This window comes from Eumetopias jubatus, unplaced genomic scaffold (genome assembly GCF_037043125.1).
Source record: "Eumetopias jubatus isolate StellerSeaLion01/CBP00866 unplaced genomic scaffold, mEumJub1_p1.0 scaffold_10, whole genome shotgun sequence".
NCBI lineage: Eukaryota > Metazoa > Chordata > Mammalia > Carnivora > Otariidae > Eumetopias > Eumetopias jubatus.
The window spans coordinates 9,719,241-9,745,396 of record NW_028274816.1 but is presented as its reverse complement, the minus strand read 5'-3'; the positions used below and the strand labels follow the sequence as shown (position 1 = coordinate 9,745,396).

General features: G+C 36.6%; 1 protein-coding gene across 4 annotated transcripts in view; it reads right to left on the bottom strand.

Moving 5' to 3' along the window:
• CHD9 (chromodomain helicase DNA binding protein 9) overlaps positions 1-26,156 on the bottom strand; it is a 168,312-nt gene that overhangs the window by 134,982 nt on the left and 7,174 nt on the right. For all 4 annotated transcript variants that reach the window (XM_028093242.2, XM_028093256.2, XM_028093250.2 and 1 more), the window contains exon 2: positions 2,524-4,146. In XM_028093242.2, coding sequence (XP_027949043.1) covers positions 2,524-3,981 — 1,458 coding nt within the window. In that variant the 5' untranslated portion in view covers positions 3,982-4,146. The remainder of the gene's footprint in view (positions 1-2,523; positions 4,147-26,156) is intronic.

Sequence of the window (26,156 nt, the reverse complement as noted above, 5' to 3'; positions counted from 1 at the left end):
AAAACCTAAAAGGAAAAAAATTTTTTTCTATAGAATCTGGGGAAAGACCATAATAATGTAAGAAAAATTCCTTATTACTATAACATTTTTGCTATGTAATAACCATAACCATCCACAATATGCCAGAAATTACATAGGCAAAAAACTTGTAAAGCTCTGCCAAAATTTGTGATATATTACACATACTAAACCATTCGAATTTCACTTATTTAGGATATGTGACCTATAATTCAGTACATATAGAACCTATATACAATCCATAAAACTCAATCATAATAATCCTCGACCTTCTCTACCAAATCCATCCTTCCTTTTCACCTCCACAATCAACAACTCCCAAATACCATTTTTAACACTAAGAAGTAATAGGAAACTTGAGAATGGCTTTTCAATAAGTCAAAAAAGTATCCTAAACCAACTGCTCTTTATCTGTTTTTGAACATCTAACATAAAGAACATGAAGTTAGCAAAACAAAACAAACTCTGAAACAAAAAGGTAAGTACGTTTAAATAAAGCCTTACGAATTTATCAGTAGAGTAAGATGATTTATGAAAGGTTGCTTAGGATGTGTCTGAAAAAAATTTCTCTCAGATAATACCATCTACATTCTCGCATTGGGAACTACTTTAGTTATTTATAATTACCCTTTATTCATGCCAAATCTATAACTTCTTTTAAAGCCAGTAGAACATGTTCAGGAAAACATGAATTAAAACACTAAAATGATGACAAGGCCCTAGAAAAATAAAAGTATAAAGTAAATAAATTTCGGGCTTCACACCTTCATGTATATGCTACACAAAATGACTAGTCTCAAGCAGCCAGAAATCTACATATTAAGTGGATAGATGATCCTAGGTTCAAGCAGTGGAGGTTTTTCCCAGGTCCTTCTGAAGAAGATGCTTTCTCCTCTTCCAGTAGAGGGAGCAAAACCGTAATGTTCTACTCAGGCCACAGAAGAGGAGGGAGGTTTAAGAGTGCCTTTTAAATACCTTAAAATCCATCTAGACATTTCAAAAAATGAACTGAAAATACCATTTGAAGCAGAAATAAAATCAAGCCAAAGGAAAAGATAAAGATTTTATCTTCTTCAAACATTTCAAGGCTTTGAGATGAATAAATGGTCCCTAAATGTTTAATTTCAAGTACTGTGATATATTATACTGTCTACCAGATCTCACAGGTAACCCTGCTAAAACCGAGCATTTTAGGAATCCTTAATTTAAAAAGATTTCAGACAAATGATAAAATATTACATTAAGTACATTTTTTATTATAGAAATAACATAGTAACATGACAATAACTATAGAAAACAAAGGAAAGTATAATTGCACTCCCCTAAAACAATCTATCTCCTTTCAGTATTTTTTTTCCGCATGCATATTTTCATACTGCTATGAAAAAAGTATAATTATAAAAACATTAATTAGGTGCTTACTGCATGCTAGGCACAGTTCCCAGCACTTTCACATATTATAACCCTTTTAATCCTTATCAAAGTCCTATTAAGTAGATCCTGTTAGTATTCCACATTTAAAAGATGAGGCAAATGAGACAGAATGAAATTCTCTAACTGGCTAAAAGTCACACAGCTAACAAGTAACAGTAGCCAAGGTTCTAACCCAGGTAGTTCGGTACCTGAGCCTGTACTCTTAAATATTTTACTGTGATCTTAGTCTTGAATTATGCTTCCCCCCCATCACTAACATACTGTCAGTGTTAGTCTTCAAACTTTTTAATGCCTGTAATAGTTCATCTAATATGCTATGATAATAAACTATGATCCTTCCATATGTGCTGTATAGACAGTGTAAGATAAAGATCTTTGGGTACATTACTTTTGCTATGCTTGGGTTACTGTAATAAAGTGTTTTTATATTCAAATTTACCATCAAACTGTTTTCCAAAATATTTGTGTCAAATAACAAACCTATATAATTTCCAATGTCAGTATAAACTGGCCAGCATTAAGCATTAACAAAAATTTTTTTCTAATACATAAAAATAAAACCATGCTGCAAATTGAATTATTAAAGTTGCATATTATTCTGAATGTTCTTTTTAATAATTCAACTTACCCTTTTGTGAATTCCAGCTCCTATGCTTTATTTAGTTATCAAGTGAAGTCCTAAAAGTTTGCTTATCAATTTGTATGGGTTTTTTATAGGAATATTAACACTATGTTCATTATATTTGTGATAAAATGTTCCCGGTCTATTGTTTACCTTTTAATTATGGTTAAGTTTTTATTTTTGATAATAAATCATTCTGTTAAAGGCAATTATAATTGAAAGTTACAAAAAAGGCCTTAAAACCTTATAATTTTCTAAATACAGAAGTTAATGTATTGCTTTGAGCACATCAATAAATCACTTTCAAATATAAGACTGTTAAAGCAATAGAAACTATGTCAAAGTATGCCTAAGTTTGAGAAATCCTGGATATGTCTCACATAAAATTAACTCAAAAAAAAAAAGAAGCCCATTCTATCCCAAATCACCAAAATAAAAGAGCCACATACCTGTCGCTGTAAATATAGGCGATTTCTGTCATGTAAATGCTGATGATTGGAAAGTGAAGAGTGCCAGCTTCGAGCCTGACTATGCATCTGTGTTGGAGCCATATCCGAAGGCCGAGTTACAAGATGTGAAGTAAACTGCCGTTCAAGGTCATGATCTAAAACATGACTTGAATGATCTTGTCCAAATGCTGCCTCATCAAATTGGGGAAGGAGACCCTCCTGGAGGAGGTCTTCTGGGTCAAGTCCTGTGAATGGCTCAGTTTGAGACTCCACTTGTTGAAGTAAATTCTCTTCTAAAGATGAAAAGCCATTAGTTTCTACGTGATCATTGAAATGGCCCATTTGAGTTCCTGAGTCAACAGGATCTGGGAAGTTCATGTGTACAGGAGATAATTTTGAATTGCTATAATTACCCTGAGGATGTGATGAATGCAACATTTGGAAATTATTTGAATTCAACGATGTATTGGGATTTAGCATATGCTGAGTGGATTCTTGCTTGATTCCCCTATGAGGTGAAAAGGAGTTACTTCCGGTAAAATCAGATAAAGTCTGATTTGTATGATTAGGTGCAAGCACTGCAGAGGCCTGCAGAAGACTGTTTGGTGAGATGTGATTACTGGAAAAGGAATAATGTGATGAAAACTGCTGTGAATTACTGACAGAACAAGAAGTCATATTTGGAGAAGGTCCATTGAAATTCCCTTCTTGATGATTGCTACACTTGAGGAAGTGAACTGAAGGATTTGACGTTTGGGAAAATTGCTGCATTGAAAGAGACTGTTGCGACGCAGATGCATTAGGGATTTGTGATGGGTGGTTAACACTGACTCTGTGTGGACCAGAAACATTAACATCCATAAAATTTTTAGACTGGCTGAGGGAATTCTGCCCTGGGTTAAGATTATTTCTGTTTTGTTGTGAGCGTAGTGAAGTGCACTGTGTTTGTTGTTCACTGGCCTGAAATAAGGCAAAGTCATGGTGTACCACAAAGCTTTTATTTTGATGCATAGAGTGAGAATGTCCTTGTTGGTGAAAAGGAGATCCATTTTGATTGGAAATGCTGGTAGCTGTCTGATGGCCCCACATTGGACTGCCATCTGCTACATCTGGAAACAAACCATTGGGCTGGTTTTGGGGGTGGATCGGAGAACAATTAAACTGAGAGTGTGGAGATAACACGTGTTCAGCTGGGCTACCAAAAGGCTGATTGACTTGGTGAAATTTCATTGAATCAAACTGATTTAACTGCTCATAATCAGTTATCTTCTGATGTGTTGGAGTACCTTGAACATGGTTCAGTGAATCTATGTGCAAAGGTTCAAATTCTGCACCCAAGTTCAATTCATCAACTAGTGAAACAGGTCCTGGCTGTACAAATGCATCATCTGACAAACCTTCTAAGGTCTCACCAAAAAGATTGGCATCATCAAAAAAGTCCATCATTGGATCTGTCATCTTGAAAAATCCAGTGACAATCTGGGCTATTCACTCCAAATGAAGTATATTCAGCTTCTGTGTAGTGGATATTATTGGATCATTGCCAAAGGTCATCAACTAATCCGAAACAGGTCAATGTTCATTATTGCTCTAGATAATGACATGTCATGAAGTGTCAGAATCCTAGGAAAATAAGAAAAACAAAGTTTAATGATGAGTATTCATTAAAGTTCTACAAAGTTTATATATGATTTAAAAAACATACAATCTCAGTGTACAGTATTTTTTGGTAGAATGATTAAAAAATTGCAAAAAGCTCATTAATATTCCCTACAAGGAAAAAATGCTGGTGCATGGGATGTGACTGTATGCATTTCAAAGTAATAATGCATATTACTTCATTTTCAAGTTCATATACATGTATACACACATATATACATACATACACATATACACACATACATACACACATGTATTTTTTTTAAGTAGGCTCCATACTTAGCGCAGAGCCCAACATAGGGCTTGAACTCACAACAGTGAGATCAAGACGTGAGCCGAGATTAAGAGTTGGATGCTCAACCAACTGAGCCACCCAGGCACCACTTGAAGCTCATATATTTTGAGGACAGAATGTAAACTTGAGAATGGTATGTCAGACTCTCACCATGAAATGACCATCATTCCCCAGCAGCTCTGGCATGTTTAAAGTATATATGTATTACACTTTGCAGTAATGTCTTGCTAAGATAGCTGACATCAGATCTTCTCAGAGTAGTAAGTGTGTTGTGATATTTTGCTCTAGACCTCTCGAGCAGATAAATCTTATTGTTTCATACAGTATATGTGGAAATACACCAAGAAGAACAATTGTATGGGGTGCCCGGTGCCTCAGTTGGTTGGGCATCCGACTCTTGGTTTCAGCTCAGGTCATGATCTCGCGGTTGTGAGATGGAGCCCAATGTTGGGCTCTGCACTTAGTGTGGAGTCTGCTTCAGATGCTCTCTCCCTCTCTCCCGCTCACTCTCTCTCTTAGATAAATAAAATAAATAAGTAAATAAATAAAATCTTTTAAAGAAAACAACAATAACAATTGTATGAGATCACGTTAAACTGGGCCAAATGAGACGAGTTAGCCATCTGGTCAGTTGACAGACAATGCAGACAGGTGATATATTTGGGATGTTCCCACATATTGTTACCATGGTTCTGTTGCTCATCTACATGGAAGATCAGCCTTCCTAACAGCCAACTGATTTAGATATTCAAGTAGCAAAAGCAAGAACCGTCCTGTTAACGGTCATATTTGTTACTCTGTCCCTAAGTCTCCCCCCTGCCTTCACTAAATCATTTGGAATATAAATATTGCTTATTTACTGAACTGTATAAATAAATGCGTGGTGACAATCTTGACAATCAAGCCGAGGCAGAAATAAACAGTAGCTTGAGCTAAGCAATGAATTAGTCTTATGATAGTCTGAAGAGAAAAAATGATTACATTTACATGAATATATGTATATACACACACACATACATGATATTTATGTGTGGAAAGGATCTAATAGGTTACTTGTTAATATGAAATGGCTAGCTAATTTTGTTCCAGGCCTGTATCATTCCAAACACTTTTAACAAAGGTAATTTATGGTTCTGCCCTACTGTCTTGCCTAGAGAACCACAAATGGAGTTTCCTGCTGCTCTACATATTAATTAAACATTAGCAAAGGCCGAAGAAACTTTTCCAGAACTTCTATTTTGGGAGGTCCATATTAGGAAATAGAAATTTCCTAAACAAAATGCTCACTATTTTAATGTAGAAATACTTTAGAAAAATTCTGAGAAAAACTACTGAAGTCTATGTTAATTTTAACTGGAAACTGACTTATCAATCACAATGGTATGTATCTCAGTCCTTTAACAAATATATGATTTTAGAAGAATTAAAATACAGAAAAAGTTATTTTTCCAGATTTTATACTTGTGAGACAGAGCAGATGAAAGGCCATGTGGTCTGAACAAGGCCATTAGCAAAATAGAGGGTAGATTAAATCACTTCTCTGGAACGTATCTTAGTTTCTGCTTCAGACTCTAGACTAGGGAACATTTATGTACACCTAGTTTATTAATCAGGAAAGCAAAGTCTTATGCTTTTATATGGTTGTATGATTATTTATCAAGAGGAACACACAAAAAAAGAAATACAGTGAAAGTTACCAAATCCAGTATGTCATCAAATATGAGGTACATCATTAGTTGATATAATGTAAAAAAAAATGCTGCCAGTTAAACTATGGCACTATACCATTTCAAAAGTTTTTAGACTTAGTTTTATTTCAAAGGATTTGATAACTTCTTCTGCCTTGAGATACTCTGCTTGGTCCATAAAATACTTGATTGTTGCTCTGTAAGTAAATGTGAATTGCTGTCATTTCTTCAACAACAAATATTTGCTTCACTAATACTAAATTTATGCTCTGCTACTCTGTTTCTGTGCCTCTCTGCATAATCAATAACATTTTGGTTAAATACTGAAAAATAGTGTATTTTTTTAAAAGAGATTTTAGGGGCACCTGGGTGGCTCAAGTTGGTTCAGTGCCCAACTCTTGATTTTGGCTCAGGTTGATCTCACAGTTGTGAGTTTGAGCCCTATGTTGGGCTCTGTGCTGGGCGTGAAGCCTACTTAAAAAAAAAAAAAAGACATTTCAAATAACGAACATGTGTAGTACTAATGTACATAGCCCAACTGGTGATGGCAATATAAATAACTATGACCAAGTGTGTGTACGCACAGATAAGTACTCCATGACCCCCATCTGGCAGATAGATAGGTACTGAGACACACCCCAATTTGAGATTTTTTTTTTTTAAGATTTATTTATTTATTTGAGAGGGAGAGAGAGCGTGTGGAGGGAGAGGCAGAAAGAGAGGGAGAGAATCTGAAACAAACTCCACACTGAGTGTGGAGCCCAACGCGGGGCTCAATCTCACCACCCTGAGATCACAATCTGAGCTGAATCCAAGAGTCAGATGCTTAACTGACTGAGCCATCCAGGGACCCCCTCCCCCAATTTCAGAGATATTAAAGTGGAAAAAATATGCATCTTAGAATGATTAAAGTAATTTCTTGAATGATTAGAATGTATCACTTCAAGAGTTCAGAACCCACAACTCTAAAAATCTACTGCCCAAATGAATGTTGAAAGTAAATTACTTGAAGGATATGACATTAATTCATATATTTCTACTTATTGCAATTAACAGTGAACTTAAACATAAATATAAAACATTGTGGATTTGTACAGATTTACTACGTGCTTATATATTTATTCTTAAAAAACAGTTAAAGAATTTTTAGGAGTCTGCTCTGGAAATAAATATATGTTGTATCAGAGCAGTAATAGTCCATACAGGAAAGAACTGGTATAGTTGTTGAATTTTTGTACATGATGGTAGATTGTGCTAAAGCAGAATGTTTTCTACATTTATGTAGCCTGAGGCTTACCTAAAATATGGGAGAAGTAAAAATTTTAATTAAGAAAAGAATTTTGCTATTTTCTCATCCAATAAATATTTATTGATAAAGAACTTCCAGGTACTTGGTTGATGAGTAATAACTGATCTCTGAAGGGGAATTTGGACATGTAAACAGAACATTATCAATACATGTTACTTGTGCTTTGCTAAAAGTAAGTACGTAAGAGGAACATCTAATGATTAAGAAAATGAATATAGATACCAACACTATACTAAGAAGATATACATTCTGTATGTGACAAGATATTTCTAAGTAGTTGACATTAGTTATAAAAAGAGAGACTGGGCGCCTGGTTGGCTCAGTTGGTTAAGTGTCTACCTTCAGCTCAGGTCATGATCACAGGGTCCTGGGATTGAGTCCCACATTGGGCTCCCTGCTCAGCGGGACGTCTGCTTCTCCCTCTCCCACTCCCTCTGTGTTCTCCCTCTTTCTCAAATAAATAAATAAAATCTTTAAATAAAAATAAAAATAGAGACTAACGGTAAACTATGAAAAAATGTCCATAAAATCTCATAAAGCCATGTTTTCTGATTTGGACAGTTTATTCTACAATTAACACAATGCTCATGTAGATCTATTGCTGTAATTCATTCTGTAAAGGTACCATTTTCTAACTTTATGAAAATATCACATCAATCTAATTTTAACTTGCTATTTCATTAAGCAAATACTTATGGACTGTCCATTACATCCAAAGCAACTTTGCATCCAAAGCAACTACAAAAGTTTCTGCCCTCAGGAAGGTCAGAATCTAAATCAAGGAGACAGGGGGTAATGCACAAGAAAAGCACATTATATATTGAATAAAATATGGTAATTGTGGCCTAAGAGAGGTACAAGCTCACCTGTAGGATAATTTATAAAGAGAAGAGAACATACTTGGCAAGTTATTCAGGAAAAGCTTCTTGGAACAGTTTGCATTGGAGGGAGTCTTCTAAAAGGATTGGCAGGGAAGACCAAAGACTTCAGGAATAAAGAAATGGCAGCGGATGGCGGAAGACTAGGAGACCTGGATTTTGTCTGGTCTTAGGAATTCAGCTGGATAGGGATCAAACCACTCTGAACACCTATGAACTCAACAGGAGATCGAAGAAAAGAATAGCAACATCTCTCTGAACAAAAAGCGACCACTTACTGGAAGGTAGGACGTGTGGAGAAGTGAATCTGAGGCGATATTCGGGAGGATAGACGGCGGGGGAGGGGGCCTCCGTCGGCCGCTTCTGGCAAGTGATAGAGCCGCGGGGCACAAAATTGGAACTTTTAGAAGTCGGTTCCGCCGAGGGACCTCACTCCAGTGGCTAAGTGGGGGGTGGAAACCTCGCGGGACAGTGTGGTCTCAGAACCCTGAGGGTCACAAGAAGACCAGGGGTGCCTGAGTGTGGCAGAGCTCCCGGGTATCGGAGCAGGGAAGCCAGCTGCAGAGACAGAGCCGAGACAGGGGCGCTCAGCTCCGGGCTGCCATAAACCGTGATCCACGGCACAGTGGGGCCACTGCTCCTCCAGCAGGGACCCAACAACCGGCAGATCCAGGGCGACTCTCCTTCCTCCCCCAGGAGGAGCGGCGCGGGAGCGCACCGCAGGACTCTACTGGGTTTGGAGACTCCACATGGGGTCAGGTGCCAGAGACAGAAACAGTTGGTCACGGCCCGGTGAGCACAGAGTGCGGCTGGAGACCCGGGAGATGGGAGTGATTGACTGCTTTTCTCTAGGGGTGCACTGAGGAGTGGGGCCCCAAGTTCTCAGCTCCTCCGAGGCGGAGATTAGGAGGCCACCATTTTCACTCTCGCCATCCAAAGCTGTACCGAAAGCTTGCAGGGAACAAAAGCTCCCGGGAGCAAACCCGAGCAGATGACTTAGCCCAGACCAGGCAAGGGCGGGGCAATAACGCCTCCAGCAAAGACATTTGGGAACCACGGCAACAGGCCCCTCCCCCAGAAGATCAGCAAGAACAGCCAGCCAAGACCAAGTTTACCGATCAATGACAACTCCAGAACTCCAGAGCTAGGGAAATACTGCACATAGAATCCATGGCTTTTTTTACCATGATTCTTTAGTCTTTCTTTTTTTTTTAAAATTTTATTTATTTGAGAGAGAGAGAATGAGAGAGAGAACACATGAGAGGGAGGAGGGTCAGAGGGAGAAGCAGACTCCCCGCCGAGCAGGGAGCCCAATGCGGGACTCGATCCAGAGACTCCAGGATCATGACCCGAGCCAAAGGCAGTCACTTAACCAACTGAGCCACCCAGGCGCCCCTTTAGTCTTTCAAAGTTAATTTTTTAACTGTTTTTTATTTTTCTTTTTCCCTTTCTCATCCAACATCTTATCAATCCCTTTTAAAAAAAAATTATTTTTCATTTTTAGAGTCATATTCTATCCCTTCATAGTAGTTACCCTTATTTTGGGTATATATATATATATAAGTTGTTTTCTCTTTAAATTTGAGATACAGTTTCTTCCAACAGATCAAAATATACCCTAAATCTCTAGTGTATGGCTTTGTTCTAGTCTCCTGCCTGATCATCTCTCCCTTTTTTTTTTTTAAACAACTTCTTATCAATTCCTTTTATAAAATTTCTTATAATTTTCATCTTTACATTCATATTCCATCCCTTCATCGTATCAACCCTTATTTTTGTACATATATAAGTTTTTCTTTCTTAAAATTTTGGGAGGCACTTTCTTCTAACAGACCAAAATACAGCCAAAATCTAGTGTGTGGCACTGATCTATGCACCAGCCTGATCATATTTGATCATATTCTGGTTTTTTGTTTTAATCTGTTTTTGTTTTTATCTTTTTCTTTTTTCTTTCTTTCCCTTTCTTTTCCCCTGGCTTCAGGTCTTTTCTGATTTGTTTAGAGTATATTTTCTGGGGACGTTGTTACCCTATTAGCATTTTGTTCTTTCATCTATTCTCCTCTGGACAAAATGACAAGACAGAAAATATCACCTCAACAAAAAGAATAAGAGGTAGTACTGACTGCCAGGGACCTACTCAATATGGACATTAGTACAACGTTGGACCTAGAGTTCAGAATCATGATTTTAAAGATACTAGCTGGGCTTGAAAAAAGCATGGAAGTTATTAGAGAAACCCTTTCTGGAGAAATAAAAGAACTAAAGTCTAACCAAGTCGAAATCAAAAAGGCTATTAATGAGGTGCAATCAAAAATGGGGTGCTAACTGCTAGGATAAATGAGGCAGTAGAGAGAATCGGTGATATGGAAGACCAAATGATGGAAAATAAAGAAGCTGAGAAAAAGAGAGATAAACAACTACTGGATCATGAGGGCAGAATTCGAGAGGTAAGCGATACCATAAGACAAAACAACATTAGAATAATTGGGATCCCAGAAGAAGAAGAAAGAGAGAGAGGGGCAGAAGGTATACTGGAGAAAATTATAGCGGAGAACTTCCCTAATATGGGGAAGGAAACAGGCATCAAAATCCAGGAGGCACAGAGAACCCCTCTCAAAATCAATAAAAATAGGTCAACACCCCGACATCTAATAGTAAAACTTACGACTCTCAGAGACAAAGAGAAAATCCTGAAAGCAGCTCGGGAGAAGAGATATGTAACCTACAAGGGTAGAAACATTAGATTGGCAACAGACCTATCCATAGAGACTGGCAGGCAGGAAAGGACAGGCATGATATATTCAGAGCACTAAACAAGAAAAATATGCAGCCAAGAATACTATATCCAGCTAGGCTGTCATTGAAAATAGAAGGAGAGATAAAAATCCTCCAGGACAAACAAAAACTAAAGGAATTTGCAAACACGAAACCAGCCCTACAAGAAATATTGAAAGGGGTCCTCTAAGCAAAGAGAGAGTCTAAAAGCAACATAGACCAGAAAAGAACACAGACAATATACAGTAACAGTCACCTTACAGGCAATACAATGGCCCTAAATTCATATCTCTCAATAGTTACCCTGAATGTAAATGGGCTAAATGCCCCAATCAAAAGACACAGGCTACCAGACTGGATTAAAAAACAAGACCCATCAATATCCTGTCGGCAAGAGACTCATTTTAGACCCAAAGACATCCCCAGATTGAAAGTGAGAGGTTGGAAAACCATTTACCATGCTAATGGACACCAAAAGAAAGCTGGGGTGGCAATTCTTATAACAGACAGATTAGATTTTAAACCAAAGACTGTAATAAGAGAGAGGAAGGACACTATATCTTACTTAAAGGGTCTATCCAACAAGAAGATCTAACAATTGTACCTATCTATGCCCCTAACACGGGAGCAGCCAAATATATAAGGCAATTAATAACAAAAGCAAAGAAACACATTAACAAGAATACAACAATAGTGGGGGACTTTAACACCCCCCTGACTGAAATGGACAGATCATCTAAGCAAAAGATCAACAAGGAAATAAAGACTTTAAATGACACACTGGATCAAATGGACTTCACAGACATATTCAGAACATTCCAGCCCAAAGCAATGGAATACACATTCTTCTCTAGTGCCCATGGAACATTCTCCAGAAGAGATCACATCCTAGGTCACAAATCAGGTCTCAACAGGTACCAAAAGACTGGGATTATTCCCTACATATTTTCAGACCACAGTGCTTTGAAACTAGAACTCAATCACAGGAGGAATTTCGGAAAGAACTCAAATACATGGAGGCTAAAGAGCATCCTACTAAAGAATGAATGGGTCAACTAGGAAATTAAAGAAGCATTAAAAAAATTCATGGAAACCAATGGAAATGAACACACAACTGTTCAAAATCTTTGGGATACAGCAAAGGCAGTCCTGAGAGGAAAGTATATAGTAATACAAGCCTTTCTCAAGAAACAAGAAAGGTCTCACATACACAACCTAACCCTACACCTAAAGGAGCTAGAGAAAAAACAGCAAATAAAGCCTAAACCCAGCAGGAGAAGAGAAATAATAAAGATCAGAGCAGAAATCAATGAATTGGAAATCAAAAGAACAGTAGAACAGATCAACGAAACTAGGAGCTGGTTCTTTGAAAGAATGAACAAGATTGACAAACCCCTGGCCAGACTTATCAAAAAGAAAAGAGAAATGACCCAAATCAACGAAATCATGAATGAAAGAGGAGAGATCACAACCAACACCAAAGAAATACAAACAATTATAAGAACATATTATGAGCAACTCTTTGTCAGCAAATTAGATAACCTGGAAGAAATGGATGCATTCCTAGAGATGTATCAACTACCAAAACTGAACCAGGAAGAAAAAGAAAACCTGAACAGACCTATAACCATGAAGGAAATTGAAGCAATCATCAAAAATCTCCCAACAAACAAAAGCCCAGGGCCAGATGGCTTCCCGGGGAATTCTATCAGACATTTAAAGAACAATTAATACCTATTCTCCTGAAACTGTTCCAAAAAATAGAAATGGAAGGAAAACTTCCAAACTCATTTTATGAGGCCACCATTCCCTTGATCCCCAAACCAGACAAAGACCCCATCAAAAAGGAGAATTACAGACCAATATCCTTGATGAACATGGATGCAAAAATTCTCACCAAAATACTAGCCAATAGGATCCAAAAAGGATTATTCACCACGACCAGTGGGATTTATCCCTGGGCTGCAAGGTCGGTTCAACATCCGCAAATCAATCAACGTGATACAATACATTAACAAAAGAAAGAACAAGAATCATATGATCCTCTCAATAGATGCAGAAAAAGCATTTGACAAAGTACAGCATCCTTTCTTGATCAAAACTCTTCAGAGTATATGGATAGAGGATACCTACCTCAATATCATAAAAGCCATCTATGAAAAACCTACAGCAAATATCATTCTCAATGGGGAAAAACTGAGGGCTTTCCCCCTAAGGTCAGGAACGCGGCAGGGATGTCCACTATCACCACTGCTATGCAACATAGTATTGGAAGTCCTAGCCACAGCAATCAGACAACAAAAAGAAATCAAAGGCATCCAAATCAGCAAAGAAGTCAAACTTTCACTGTTTGCAGATGATATGATACTATATGTGGAAAACCCAAAAGACTCCACCCCAAAACTGCTAGAACTCATACAGGAATTCAGTAAAGTGGCAGGATATAAAATCAATGCACAGAAATCAGTGGCATTCCTATACACCAACAACAAGACAGAAGAAAGAGAAATTAAGGAGTCGATCCCATTTACAATTGCACCCAAAATCATAAGATACCTAGGAATAAATCTAACCAAAGAGGCAAAGGATCTGTACTCAGAAAACTATAAAATACTCATGAAAGAAACTGAGGAAGACACAAAGAAATGGAAAAACGTTCCATGCTCACGGATTGGAAGAACAAACATTGTGAAGATGTTAATGCTACCTAGAGCAATCTACACATTCAATGCAATCCCCATCAAAATACCATCCACTTTTTTCAAAGAAATGGACAAATAACCCTAAAATTTATATGGAACCAGAAAAGACCTCGAATAGCCAGAGGAATGTTGAAAAAGAAAAACAAAGCTGGCGGCATCACAATTCCGGACTTCTAGCTCTATTACAAAGCTGTCATCATTAAGACAGCATGGTACTGGCACAAAAACAGACACATAGATCAATGGAACAGAATAGAGAGCCCAGGAATGGGCCCTCAACTCTATGGTCAACTAATCTCGGACAAAGCAGGAAAGAACATCCAATGGAAAAAAGACAGTCTCTTCATCAACAGATGGTGTTGGGAAAATTGGACAGCCACATGCAGAAGAATGAAACTGGACCATTTCCTTACACCACACACAAAACTAGACTCCAAATCGTTGAAAGACCTAAACGTGAGACAGGAGTCCATCAAAATCCTAAAGGAGAACACAGGCGGCAATCTCTTCGACCTCAGCTGCAGCAACTTCTTCCTGGAAACATCGCCAAAGGCAAGGTAAGCCAGGGCAAAAATGAACTATTGGGACTTCATCAAGATAAAAAGCTTTTGCACAGCAAAAGAAACAGTCCACAAAACCAAAAGACAACCGACAGAATGGGAGAAAATATTTGCAAATGACATATCAGATAAAGGGCTAGTATCCAAAATCTATAAAGAACTTATCAAACTCAACACCCAAAGAACAAATGATCCAATCAAGAAATGGGCAGAAGACATGAACAGACATTTTTCCAAAGAAGACATCCAAATGGCCAACAGACACATGAAAAAGTGCTCCACATCGCTCGGCATCAGGGAAATCCAAATCAAAACCTCGATGAGATACCACCTCACACCCGCCAGAATGGCTAAAATTAACAAGTCAGGAAATGACAGATGTTGGGGGGGATGCGGAGAAAGGGGAACCCTCCTACACTGTTGGTGGGAATTGAAGCTGGTGCAAGCACTATGGAAAACAGTGAGGAGGTTCCTCAAAAAGTTGAAAATAGAGCTACCATACGATCCAGCAATTGCACTACTGGGTATTTACCCCAAAGATACAAATGTAGGGATCCGAAGGGGTATGTGCACCCCAATGTTTATAGCAGCAATGTCCACAATAGCCAAACTGTGGAAAGAGCCAAGATGTCCATCGACAGATGAATGGATAAAGAAGAGGTGATATATATACACTATGGAATATCATGCAGCCATCAAAAGGAATGAGATCTTGCCATTTGCAACGACGTGGATGGAACTGGAGGGTGTTATGCTGAGTGAAATAAGTCAATCGGAGAAAGACACGTATTATATGACCTCACTGATATGAGGAATTATTAATCTCAGGAAAGAAACTGAGGGTTGCTGGAGTGGGGGGGTGGGAGGGATGGGATGGCTGGGTGATAGACATTGGGGAGGGTATATGCTACGGTGAGCGCTGTGAATTGTGCAAGACTGTTGAATCACAGATCTGTACCTCTGAAACATATAATGCAATATATAGTTAAGAAAAAAAAAAAAGAAGATAGCACGAGGGGAAGAAGGAAGGGGGTAAGTCGGAGGGGGAGATGAAGCATGAGAGACGATGGACTCTGAAAAACAAACTGAGGGTTCTGGGGGGGGCGGGAGGATGGGTTAGCCTGGTGATGGGTATTAAAAACGGCAAGTTCAGCATGGAGCAGTGGGTGTTATGCACAAACAATGAATCATGGAATACTACATCAAAAACTAATGATGTAATGTATGGTGTTTAACATAACAATAAAAAATTTAAAAAAAAGAAATGGCAGCAAGGCAGGAAGTACATACTTATGGAAGGGGATGACTACTGCATTGGGCATGAAAATGGAGAAAAGTAGAAAGTAAAGGCAGAAATGTAAGCGGGAGCATTGCTATAGGGACCTTATCAATCCAATACAGTAAAATAAAATATTTTATATCTTTATATCTTATATTTTATATATTTATATCTTTTAAGGTTGAGACAAATATTTAGAATCAAAATAAAATTACTTCTCGATCTTTATTTCTACATTTATCGATGCCAATGACATGAGGATTGTACATCAAAAGAACAGAATCCCTGCCTTCCTAAAGTTCATAATCCAGAGAGGAAGAAAACACGTAAACAAGTAGAGATATATGACTTAGCAGATATGCATACACAGCATAATGTTATATTAGATCACGATTAATTATTTCTGGAAAAGATGGGTAAAGACATAGAGATAGGGCGACATTTGAACTGGGCCTTCAGAGTAAAAATAAAATCACTGAGTATGTTCCCAAACAGGATTTATATATATATATATATATAAACTTATTTCAGTGGTAAACTGACTTCCTGAATGTCTAATAGTTGCTTTTTCTCCTAGACATCTCTATATTCTCCAAATAAATCCCTCAGTATATTTCTCCTAAATGAATTAGGCTTCCCAGTAAGCTCTACACATTAAGAGTTTCATCCCATTTGGTACGAGCAGCATTGGGCCCTACCAAATTATTCAGTTTTCTATTAGTCATCCCTTCAGCATTTCTGTACAGTATTAAATTTGTGCCACATTATTTTTTACTTTATGAGCTACCCATAGCAATTTCAAATTTATATTTGGAGAAAATTCAGCTTCAGATTCACCTCCTATAGAAGGCCTCTTCTGACTCAACTGTCTGTCTTGTAACCTGTGCATACTACAAATAACACTCCATTATAATAATGTATTATATTTTTCTTTTCTCTCCACTAGGCTGTATACCCTTGGAGAAAAAGAACACTGTTGTCATCTTTGTATCCTAGCATAGTAGGCACGTAATAAATTTTTGCTAAATCAGTCAATGACTGCATAGGAATTAGAACGGGATACTTACATAAAAACAAGACAAAACAAAACATAGACCTGAGTTCTGGCTCTTCTACCTCCTAGCTGTAGGACTTTGAGAAGATCACTTACTACTTGTTTTCATCTGGAAAAAAAAACAAAAAACAAAAATAGCAACACAAACTATTAACTACAGTCCTGTCTGCCTCAAAGGGGAATTATAAAGTACTAAATAAAGGAAGCGGTAATCCCTATTAGGATAGGAAACAAGTCTTTTACAATCCCCGCACTCTCTTGCATTATTCCTACAACTGGTGAGAGCACAGTGAAAACACTACAAGAAATGCCCAGAGGTGAGGGAGGACATTGCATTTCAGGAACTACTCAACAGTGTAGTGTGGCCAGAGCATACTACTAGCCAGATAGAGATGTTGAGGCAGGCAGAGGTCAAATATCCAAGGCTTTAAATTAGCCATGTTAAGAATTCTGGACTTTATCCTAGAGGAAATAGGAAGCTATTTCACTGTTTAAAATTTCTTCTCTGGTGTAACACTTGACTAACATTTTTACTGTGGTAAAATTATAATCACTGGCAGCTATTAACATTTGAAGGTATTTTAAGATAGCAAATAGCAACTCTCTCAATGACAGTGACCAAAACACTTAAGTTGTATCCAGAAACATTTTTTAAAGACTAAAATGATAATGATAGGACATATCTGTCATTTTAAAGAATATCTTTACTTGACAAAATAAAAAGCTGGCAAATTCACCATTTCTTTGTTAAAAAAAGAAAAAGAAAAAAGGTCTATGAACTTCTAGAGCAACTCCTATTAAGGTATTCAAACTATACTTGAATACCTGTTAAGAAGTTTTTTAAAAGTTTAATTTTCCTCCTGCCTTCCTAGGCATCTACTTTGAGATTGTTTAAAATAAACCTAATTATGACAACCTTCAAATTCTTAAAGACTTAGGTCTCCCCTCTAGCTTCTCTTTTCAAAGCTACAAGCAAAATATTTCCAGCTTATTGAAATGTGAAAAATCCTATCTAAAAAATAAAAAGAGATACTACAAAATTCCCTCAGATGAATAAAATTGAAAACACAACATAGCAAAACTTATGAGATAATGCAAAAACAATGCTCTAAGAGAAACATACTTGTAAACAACTACATTAAACAAATCTAATTGATAACCTAACTGTACACTTTAAGGAAATGAGCAAACTAAGTCCAAAGGAAGGAGAAAGAAATAATGAAGATTAGAGCGGAGATAAGTGAAATAAAGAAGAGAAAGACAATAAAGGAAAATCAATGAAATTTAACATTAGTTTTCTGAAAAGATCAACAAAGTTCACAAATCTTTAACTAGACTGGCTAAGAGAGAAGTTCCAAATTAATAAAAACAGAATCCAAAGAGGATATTAATATAGACTTTTACTTTATAATATAGACTTTACAAGTCTATATAAGGACTATATAAGCCCTTTTTATATAAGAATAGTTAAGTCCTTTTTATAGAAGAATAGTATTATAAGAATAATAGGAATAACTGCACACCAACAAATTGGATAAGCCTAGATGAAATGGACAAATTGTATGTTACATAAGCTACCCAAATTGATTAGAAAAGCAGAAAATCTAAATAGACCTAAAACAAATAAGATTGAATCTGTAATCAAAAACCTCCCAACAAAGAAAAACCCAGGACCAGATGGTTTTAATGGTGAATTCTACCGAATATTTAAAGAATTGACACCAATTCCTCTCAAATTCTTCCACAAAAGTGAAAAGTCAGAAGTACTCTCTAACTCATTTTGTGAAGTTAACATTACCCTGATAATGAAGCCAAAGACATTACAAGGGAAAAAACCCAAAACCAAAAAACAGAACAAGACACTAAAGACTAATGTCTCTTTTGAATACAGAGGCAGAAATTGTCAACAAAATACTAGCAGATCAAATCCAGCAGCATATTATACATATACATATACGTACATATACAGTATATTATATGAACAAGTAGGAATTATCCTAGGCATGTAAAGGTAATTAAGATACAAAACCAATGTAACACACTGCATTAATAAAATAAAGGTAAAAACACATCATCACCATATTAATTGATACAAAAAAGCATTTGACAAAATCTAACACCCTTCCAACACCCTTTCATGATTAAAATACTGAATAAAATAGGAATAGAAAGGAATTTCCTCAACATGATAAAGGCCATGTATGAACAACTTAGAGCTAATATCAAACTCAATGATAAGAGAATTAAAAAAGAGAATTTGCCCCAACATCAGGAACAAGATAAGGAAGCCCACTTTCACCACTTCTATCCAATACAGAACCAAAAGATCCAGCCAGAGAAAATGGGCAAGAAAGGAAAATAAAAGCCATCTAAAATAGAATGGAAGAAGTACAATCATCTTGTTCACTGATAACATGATCTTATATGTAGAAAACTGTAAATAACACATACACATACACACATGCATGCAAACAAACTGCTAGAGCTAATAAACAAATTCAGCAAAATTCTAGGATACAAATCTATGCAGAAAGATCAGTTGTATTTCTGTAAGACAGCAACCAACGTTCCGGAAAGGAAATTAAAAACAGTTCCATTTATGATAGCATTAAAAAAATAAAAATTTAGGAATAAATTTAATGAAGGACATGTAAGCTGTGTACACTGAAGACTGTATATCGTTTTGAAGACAAAACAGTGCTGAAAGGAATTAAGGTAGATCTAAATCAATGTAAAGACATCCTGTGTACATGGATTGAAAGACTTAATATTGTTAAGACAACAATACTGCCCAAACCAATCCACACATTCAATGCATTTCCTATCAAAATCCCAATGATTTTTTTGCATATATAGAAAAACTCATCCTAAAATTCATATGGAATTCCAAGGGACCCAGAATAACCAAAACAATCTCAAAAAAGAACGAAGTTGGGCCCACACTTCCCACTTTCAAAACTTACTACAAAACTACAGTAATCAAAACAATGTGTTACTGGCATAAGGATAGACATATAGACCAATGGAATAGAAAGTCCAGAAATAAACCCTCACATGGTCAACTGATTTTTGACAAGGGTGCCAAGAACATTCAATGGGGAAAAACAGTCTCTTCTACAACTGATGTTGGGAAAACTAGATAGCCACCTGCAAAAGAATAAAATCTTACTTTATACCATAAAAAAAAAAACAACGGAAATAAATCAAAGATCTAAATTTAAGAGCTGAAACTGTAACACTATTAGAGGAAAACATAGGGGCAAATCTTCATGATTTTGGACTGGCAATGGTTTCTTAAATGTAACACCAAAAAAACGGGTTAACGAAAGAAAAAAAAAGACAGATGAATTGGGCTTTGTAAAAATTAAAAACTTGTGCACCAAAGAATACTATCAAGAGAGTAAAAAGCAACCTGCAGAATGGGGCAAAATATATGCAAATCATATATCTGGTAAAAGTTTAATATCTAGAATTTATAAAGAACTCCTACAAACTCACTACTATAAAGTTAAACAACCCAACTTAAATAAAAATGGACAAAGGACTTCAATATATATTTATCCAAAGAAGATACAGGAATGGCCAATAAACAGAGATACTCAACATCAGTCATTAGGACAATGCAAACCAAAATCACAATGAGATATCATTTCACAACGACTTAAGAATATTATTTTTCAAATGAAAAATAACAAGCATTTGAAAGGATGTGGAAAAACTGGCAATCTCATACATCGCTGGTAGTAATGTAAAATGGTACAGCCACTATGCAGAAGTGCGGTGGTTCCACAAAAAGTTAAACATAGAATTACCATATAACCCAGCAATTCTACTCCTATATACTCTATACTCAAAAGAATTAAAAACAGGGACTCAAAAATTTATATACATTTATATGCAAATAGTAGCATTATCCACAATAGCCAAAAGTTCAAAAACAATCCAAGTGTCCATCAACAGATGAACAAAATCTGTAGATACCTAAAATGGAATGTGATCTGACCGTGAAAAGGGGATAAAGTTCTGATATATGCTACAGTGTGGATGAACCGTGAACCTTGAAAACATTACGCCAAGTATAATAAGTAGACACAAAAGGGAAAATATTGTATGATTCCACTTATATGAAATACCTAGATTAGGCAAATTTATAGAGATAAAAAGATTACACACTACCAGAGGCTGGGGAGAGGGAAAAAACAGAAGATAGTAGTGATGGTTGCACAATATTGTGAGTGGAATTAATGTCACTAAATTGTACATATAACACATTTAAAAAAATTTAATATTTTTAATTAAAAAAAAAAGCCAGATATGTTCTTTCTCAAGGCCTTTGTACTTGTTATGTACACTCTTCCCTCACTTCATTCAGTTCTTTTCTCAAAAGTAACTTTCTCAATGAGGCCATTCCTGACCACCCTCTCTAAAATGTCATCATTTCCTGTCCTTATCTGAAATTAAATTTTTAAAATCTTTTAACTAAAAAAAGACCATGATTTTTCCTCCTCTTGAAGACATCAATCATAACGTTCCATATCTAAAATTCCTTTAAAAAATTATAGGAAGGACAATCATTATATTAAGTTGTAGGAATATTCTCATTTTTAAATGTTTTAGGCTAATATGATCTTAACATATAACATGAGTACTAGCAAAAATTAGAACCCAACAGAAATATAAACCAACTTGAAATAGTTATCCAGACAGACATCCTTCTAAATTATTTCCAACAGCTAACTAACAATTAAATCTTAGGTCATTCTATTAAGGTACAATACACAAAATCATTATAGAAGCCCACATGATAAAAGACTTTAATGTCACATATCCCAATCTCTAAACTATTCTATCAAATCCCATCCTAAACTCTGCTGTATGTATCATCAGTATGTTTTGGATTAATCTCACTGCAATATATACAACTTTAACTGTTTAATAATAAAATAGATTTACTAGTCAATTAGAAAAACATCTGGCAAGTGTAAATTAGTAACTGTGTAGCTGAGGGACCCCAGGTTTCTACCATCTCTCTAAACTGTGTAACCTTGAGCAGTTCTTGGAATCTCTCAGTCTGCTTTCAACAGATAATCATCTAGTTGGCAGGGTTATTGCAGAGTTCAGAAGAATATATTCAAAGTCTCAAAACATAGTAAGTGCTCAATAAATATGTATTTTCCTCTCACTGACCCACAGAACTAGGAATATAGATCAAGATTCTATGTTAACTTGCTCAAAAATTACTGAGACCAAGCCTGTTATATCTAATTGTACTTTGTTTCCAACTCATTTAAAAAATGTTTATATGAATCAGTGGTATCATCATATGCCTAAATTTGTCTTTGCCTTCTCAACATATATTCTTGCTCATTTTATTCCCTTCCTAAAGATATCAATGCCCCTCTACCCTTTTTGCTTCTGTTCTCCCATAGGTAATCCATGCTCAACCATGTTGAAATGCTGCCTAAATTCAAACACTCTCACATCTCCATTAATATGTACAAGAGGTTCTCTAAGCCTACAACACTGCCCCCCACCTCCCACTTCCTCCATTTGATAAAGTAATGTCTTTGAGATTAAACTCAAGTACTACTATCTCTAGGTAGCCTGCATGTACATGTACATGTACACACACACAGTCCTCAAACTGTTAGGCACTCAGTTTTCGTGTCTCACACCTTACACACCATATTATCATTCTTGGTCTAGTAGTACACCTATAATGTCTACTTTAGCAGATTGAACTTACCAAATCTGTCTTCTCTACTAAAGATGAGTGCAGAGATTGGTCTTATTCATCTCTGTATCCCTAGTATCTACTAGTACAATTCCTGGCACATAGTAAATACTCAAATGCTTTCAAGAATTCAATAATGTCGGGGCACCTGGATGGCTCAGTCAGTTAAGTATCTGCCTTTGGCTCAGGTCATGACCCCAGGGTCCTGGGATCAAGCCCCACATTGGGCTCCCTGCTCAGTGGGGAGTCTGCTTCTCCCTCTTCCGCTGCCCCTCCAAGTCCATCTGTGCTCTCTGTCTCTCTATCAAATAAATAAATATTTAAAAAAATACAATAATGTAACACAAAACAAATAAAAACTCCTTGATCCTTAATAGTTACTCCAAAGGCTGAGATTCAAAAGCATTCTAAGCAATAATATATCATTTTTATGCTGTAAGAGGCTCCCACTGAACTGTCCACTTAAAAATAGTTAAAATAGGGGCACCTGGGTGGCTCAGTTGGTTAAGCGTCTGCCTTCAGCTCAGGTCAGGATCCCAGGGTTCTGGGATCGAGCCCCGCATCATGGCATCATTGGGCTCCTTGCTCAGTGGGGAGCCTGTTTCTCCTTCTGCCCCCTCCTCCCCTGCTTGTGCTCTCTCGCGCGCTCACTCTCTAATAAATAAATAAAATCTTTAAAAAAAATAATTAAAATAGTATATCTTATGTATATTTTACCACACAAAAAATGCCTCAGTGATCCAATTTAAAGTTTAATTCCCAGTTATCCTCCCCAAAATCCTACTTTCATTGAGAAGTGATTTTACAAAGGGCCTGTATTACAACACAGTAGTTAAAACTACGGACTCTGAAAATAAGACTAGTAAAAGATTGGAATCCTGGCTTTATCACTTCCTAGCTATGTAATCTTAGGCAAATCATTTAATCACTTGAAGCTCAGTTTCTTCACCTTTAAAACGGGGACTGTAATAGTATTGATCTCATAGAACTACTATAAAATAACACACACAGAGCACTGTGTAAACAGTTTTCAATCTGTGCTCCTTGGAGCACTGGGTAATGTTTAGCCACTGAAAGGAAGAGAGGGCTTTAGGCCTCACCTTCCCCCATTTCCTCACCAATAAAAGATTTCTCCCTGAATATTCCACTTTTATATATCTTACAGATTGAGCTTTCGAGTAGTATTTTCAAAAAACAAAGGATTCAGGGGTGCCTGGCTGACTCAGTTGGTAGAGCATGCAAGTCTTGATCTCAGGGTTGTAAGTCTGGGCCCCACACTGGGTGTGGAGATTACTTAAAAATAAAATCTTAAAAAAAAAAAAAGGACTCCTTGCTTTAAAAGACCTGAAAACCAGTAATGTAAATAGCATTCACTTAATGTTTATATTAACATCCCCCTCTGCAGATAGCGATTTACTAAATTCAATTACTTACTTTGTTGGCATTCACACTTAATTTAGTCTCACTTTGCATCTCACAGAAAGGGAAATCTTTAAAACATAATCTCATCTCTACTCTTGGTAAAAGATGATTGAGGATAACTAATTTTGGGCTGATACTGAAAATAGACTGTAAGTTTCCTAGCTGCTAATGAGTCAGGTCAAGTTGTCTATTTGAAGTAGTCCTGAACATCAATCATACCCCTAACCAAATTAAGTATAAATATATATTATAAAACCAAACAAATTTCAATTAATGTTAAAAACAGGAAATTGATTTAAATGCACAATTTTCCAAAGTTTGAAATACACTAAAAATTGAGACCCAGGTTGATTATTACCACCTAACTCGCAGGGTTGTTGAATGGTTTAGAAATATACACAGTTTAGAAATACATTGAAAGTTCCTAAAATAAAGAAAGCACTTAATGCAGCTTTTCCTCTCATATCTGTCATCTCACTTCTGATTTCCCAAGAGTCATTCAAACTCTCCCATGACTATTAAGCTTCTCCAGACCTCCTCTGATTCTTCTAATAATCTCTAATGCTTCAATATGCTGACCACTTTTAGTTCACTCAGCCCACCATACTCTATTAACAACACCAATGTAATGTGACCTCCAGACCTCAGTCCAATTCAGTTCACATTTCTGCATATTTATAATACTTGTTATATGCCTGGCAGAGTATTAATACAAGGTTAATTCCAATCTGTACCTTCAATGTGGTCCTTGCTTTTGCTGAGAAAGTGTTTAAATTCATTTCCCTTTGCTTCTAGGTTATCTCCTCAAGCCTTCTCCTAACTTCCCCAATCTCACCCAAGGAGAATTCTGCCTCTTCCATATTCTTCTGAGGCTTTCCAGTTGAAACTCACCAGTCACCTTTTTAGAAGCATGTTATCTATCTTTGCTTCTGTTCTTTCCCTTCTAGCTGTTCTCAAAAGAGGAAGCATGACTTTTTTCCAAAGATACTTTCACCTCTTAATACCATTCCATCTAGCTTTTAAGCAACTTGCACCCAAATACATTCCAACTCTGTCTAGAATCTTTAATCATCCCCTTGCAATTACCTGCTTCCCTTCTAACTTTAGGCAGTAGGTCTCTCCTACCTTAACAAACATGTACACACAAAATCATCTATGTCTATCCTTCCATTCAGTGACAAATATTGAGAATAAGTGATCCACTGCCTCCATTTTCCAAATACCCACTTGCCTGTTAACCTCTTGTACTTTACTTTCTGCCCCCATAAAATTACTGCAACTATATTTTCAAGGGTGACTAATAAACTCCTAGGCAAATCCCAATGTTCTCTCAATCCCCGTCTGACCACTAAGAAAACACTTGCCAACACTAACAAAAGTGACAGAAGCTAAACTCAAAAATGCCATCTTCTATATGAAGCCTCCAATCATCCATGCATCTCCATCTATCATATACTATTTTGGCACTGAATGCTTAAAAAACAAGGCCCATGACTTATTCATCTGCGGTACCAGTTAACAGCCTGATTGGCCTATAACAAAAGCTGTTTAAATGTTTCCTGAATTCAGTTCAAGTAACCCCTCTGCCTTCTGGAAATTCTCTCAGCTTCTATGACACTACACTTAGATTTTCTTTCTTACGGCTTTCCTTGCCTTTCTGATTCATTTAAAGTAGTTTAATAGACATAAGATTTTACGCAGTGACTTCATTTCTATCAAATCCATTTACTTAGCATTTCGAATTCAGTCAAATGTTGACACATCTTCCTCAACGTATCTTCTAAGATGCGATTTCACATTCAAATCCTTGAGAAACTCAATTCCATTTTTCTTGGAATACTATAAATTATTAAAAACATTTTTTCTTACTACTAGAATAAAATAAAGATATAAAACTCAATTTCCCACTACTTTAATGAGACCATATAGCATTTCATTGCCTTCCTTGAAGTCTCTGACCAAAAGCATACCAAGAAAGCAATAGCTTGGGTCCCTATATACAAGTGATGCATATCCCTATTAGCAGCCCTGTGAGCTTTGGCCATTTCTGACATAACTTGCCCTCCTCCTTCTCCAGGGCCTTATTTCAAACTATCATGTACATTTCACCTAACAGTAACCAAATTCACTTTGGCTAAAAGTTTTTTCCTATCTTTTTCAAGATTTCTTTAATAACGTTATAATTTTTTTTGTTCTTTCCAAACCATATCCCCTACAGTGCTGTACTAGTCACTGTATTTCAAAACCAAACATTTTTAAGGATAGAGAAAAGATGGTA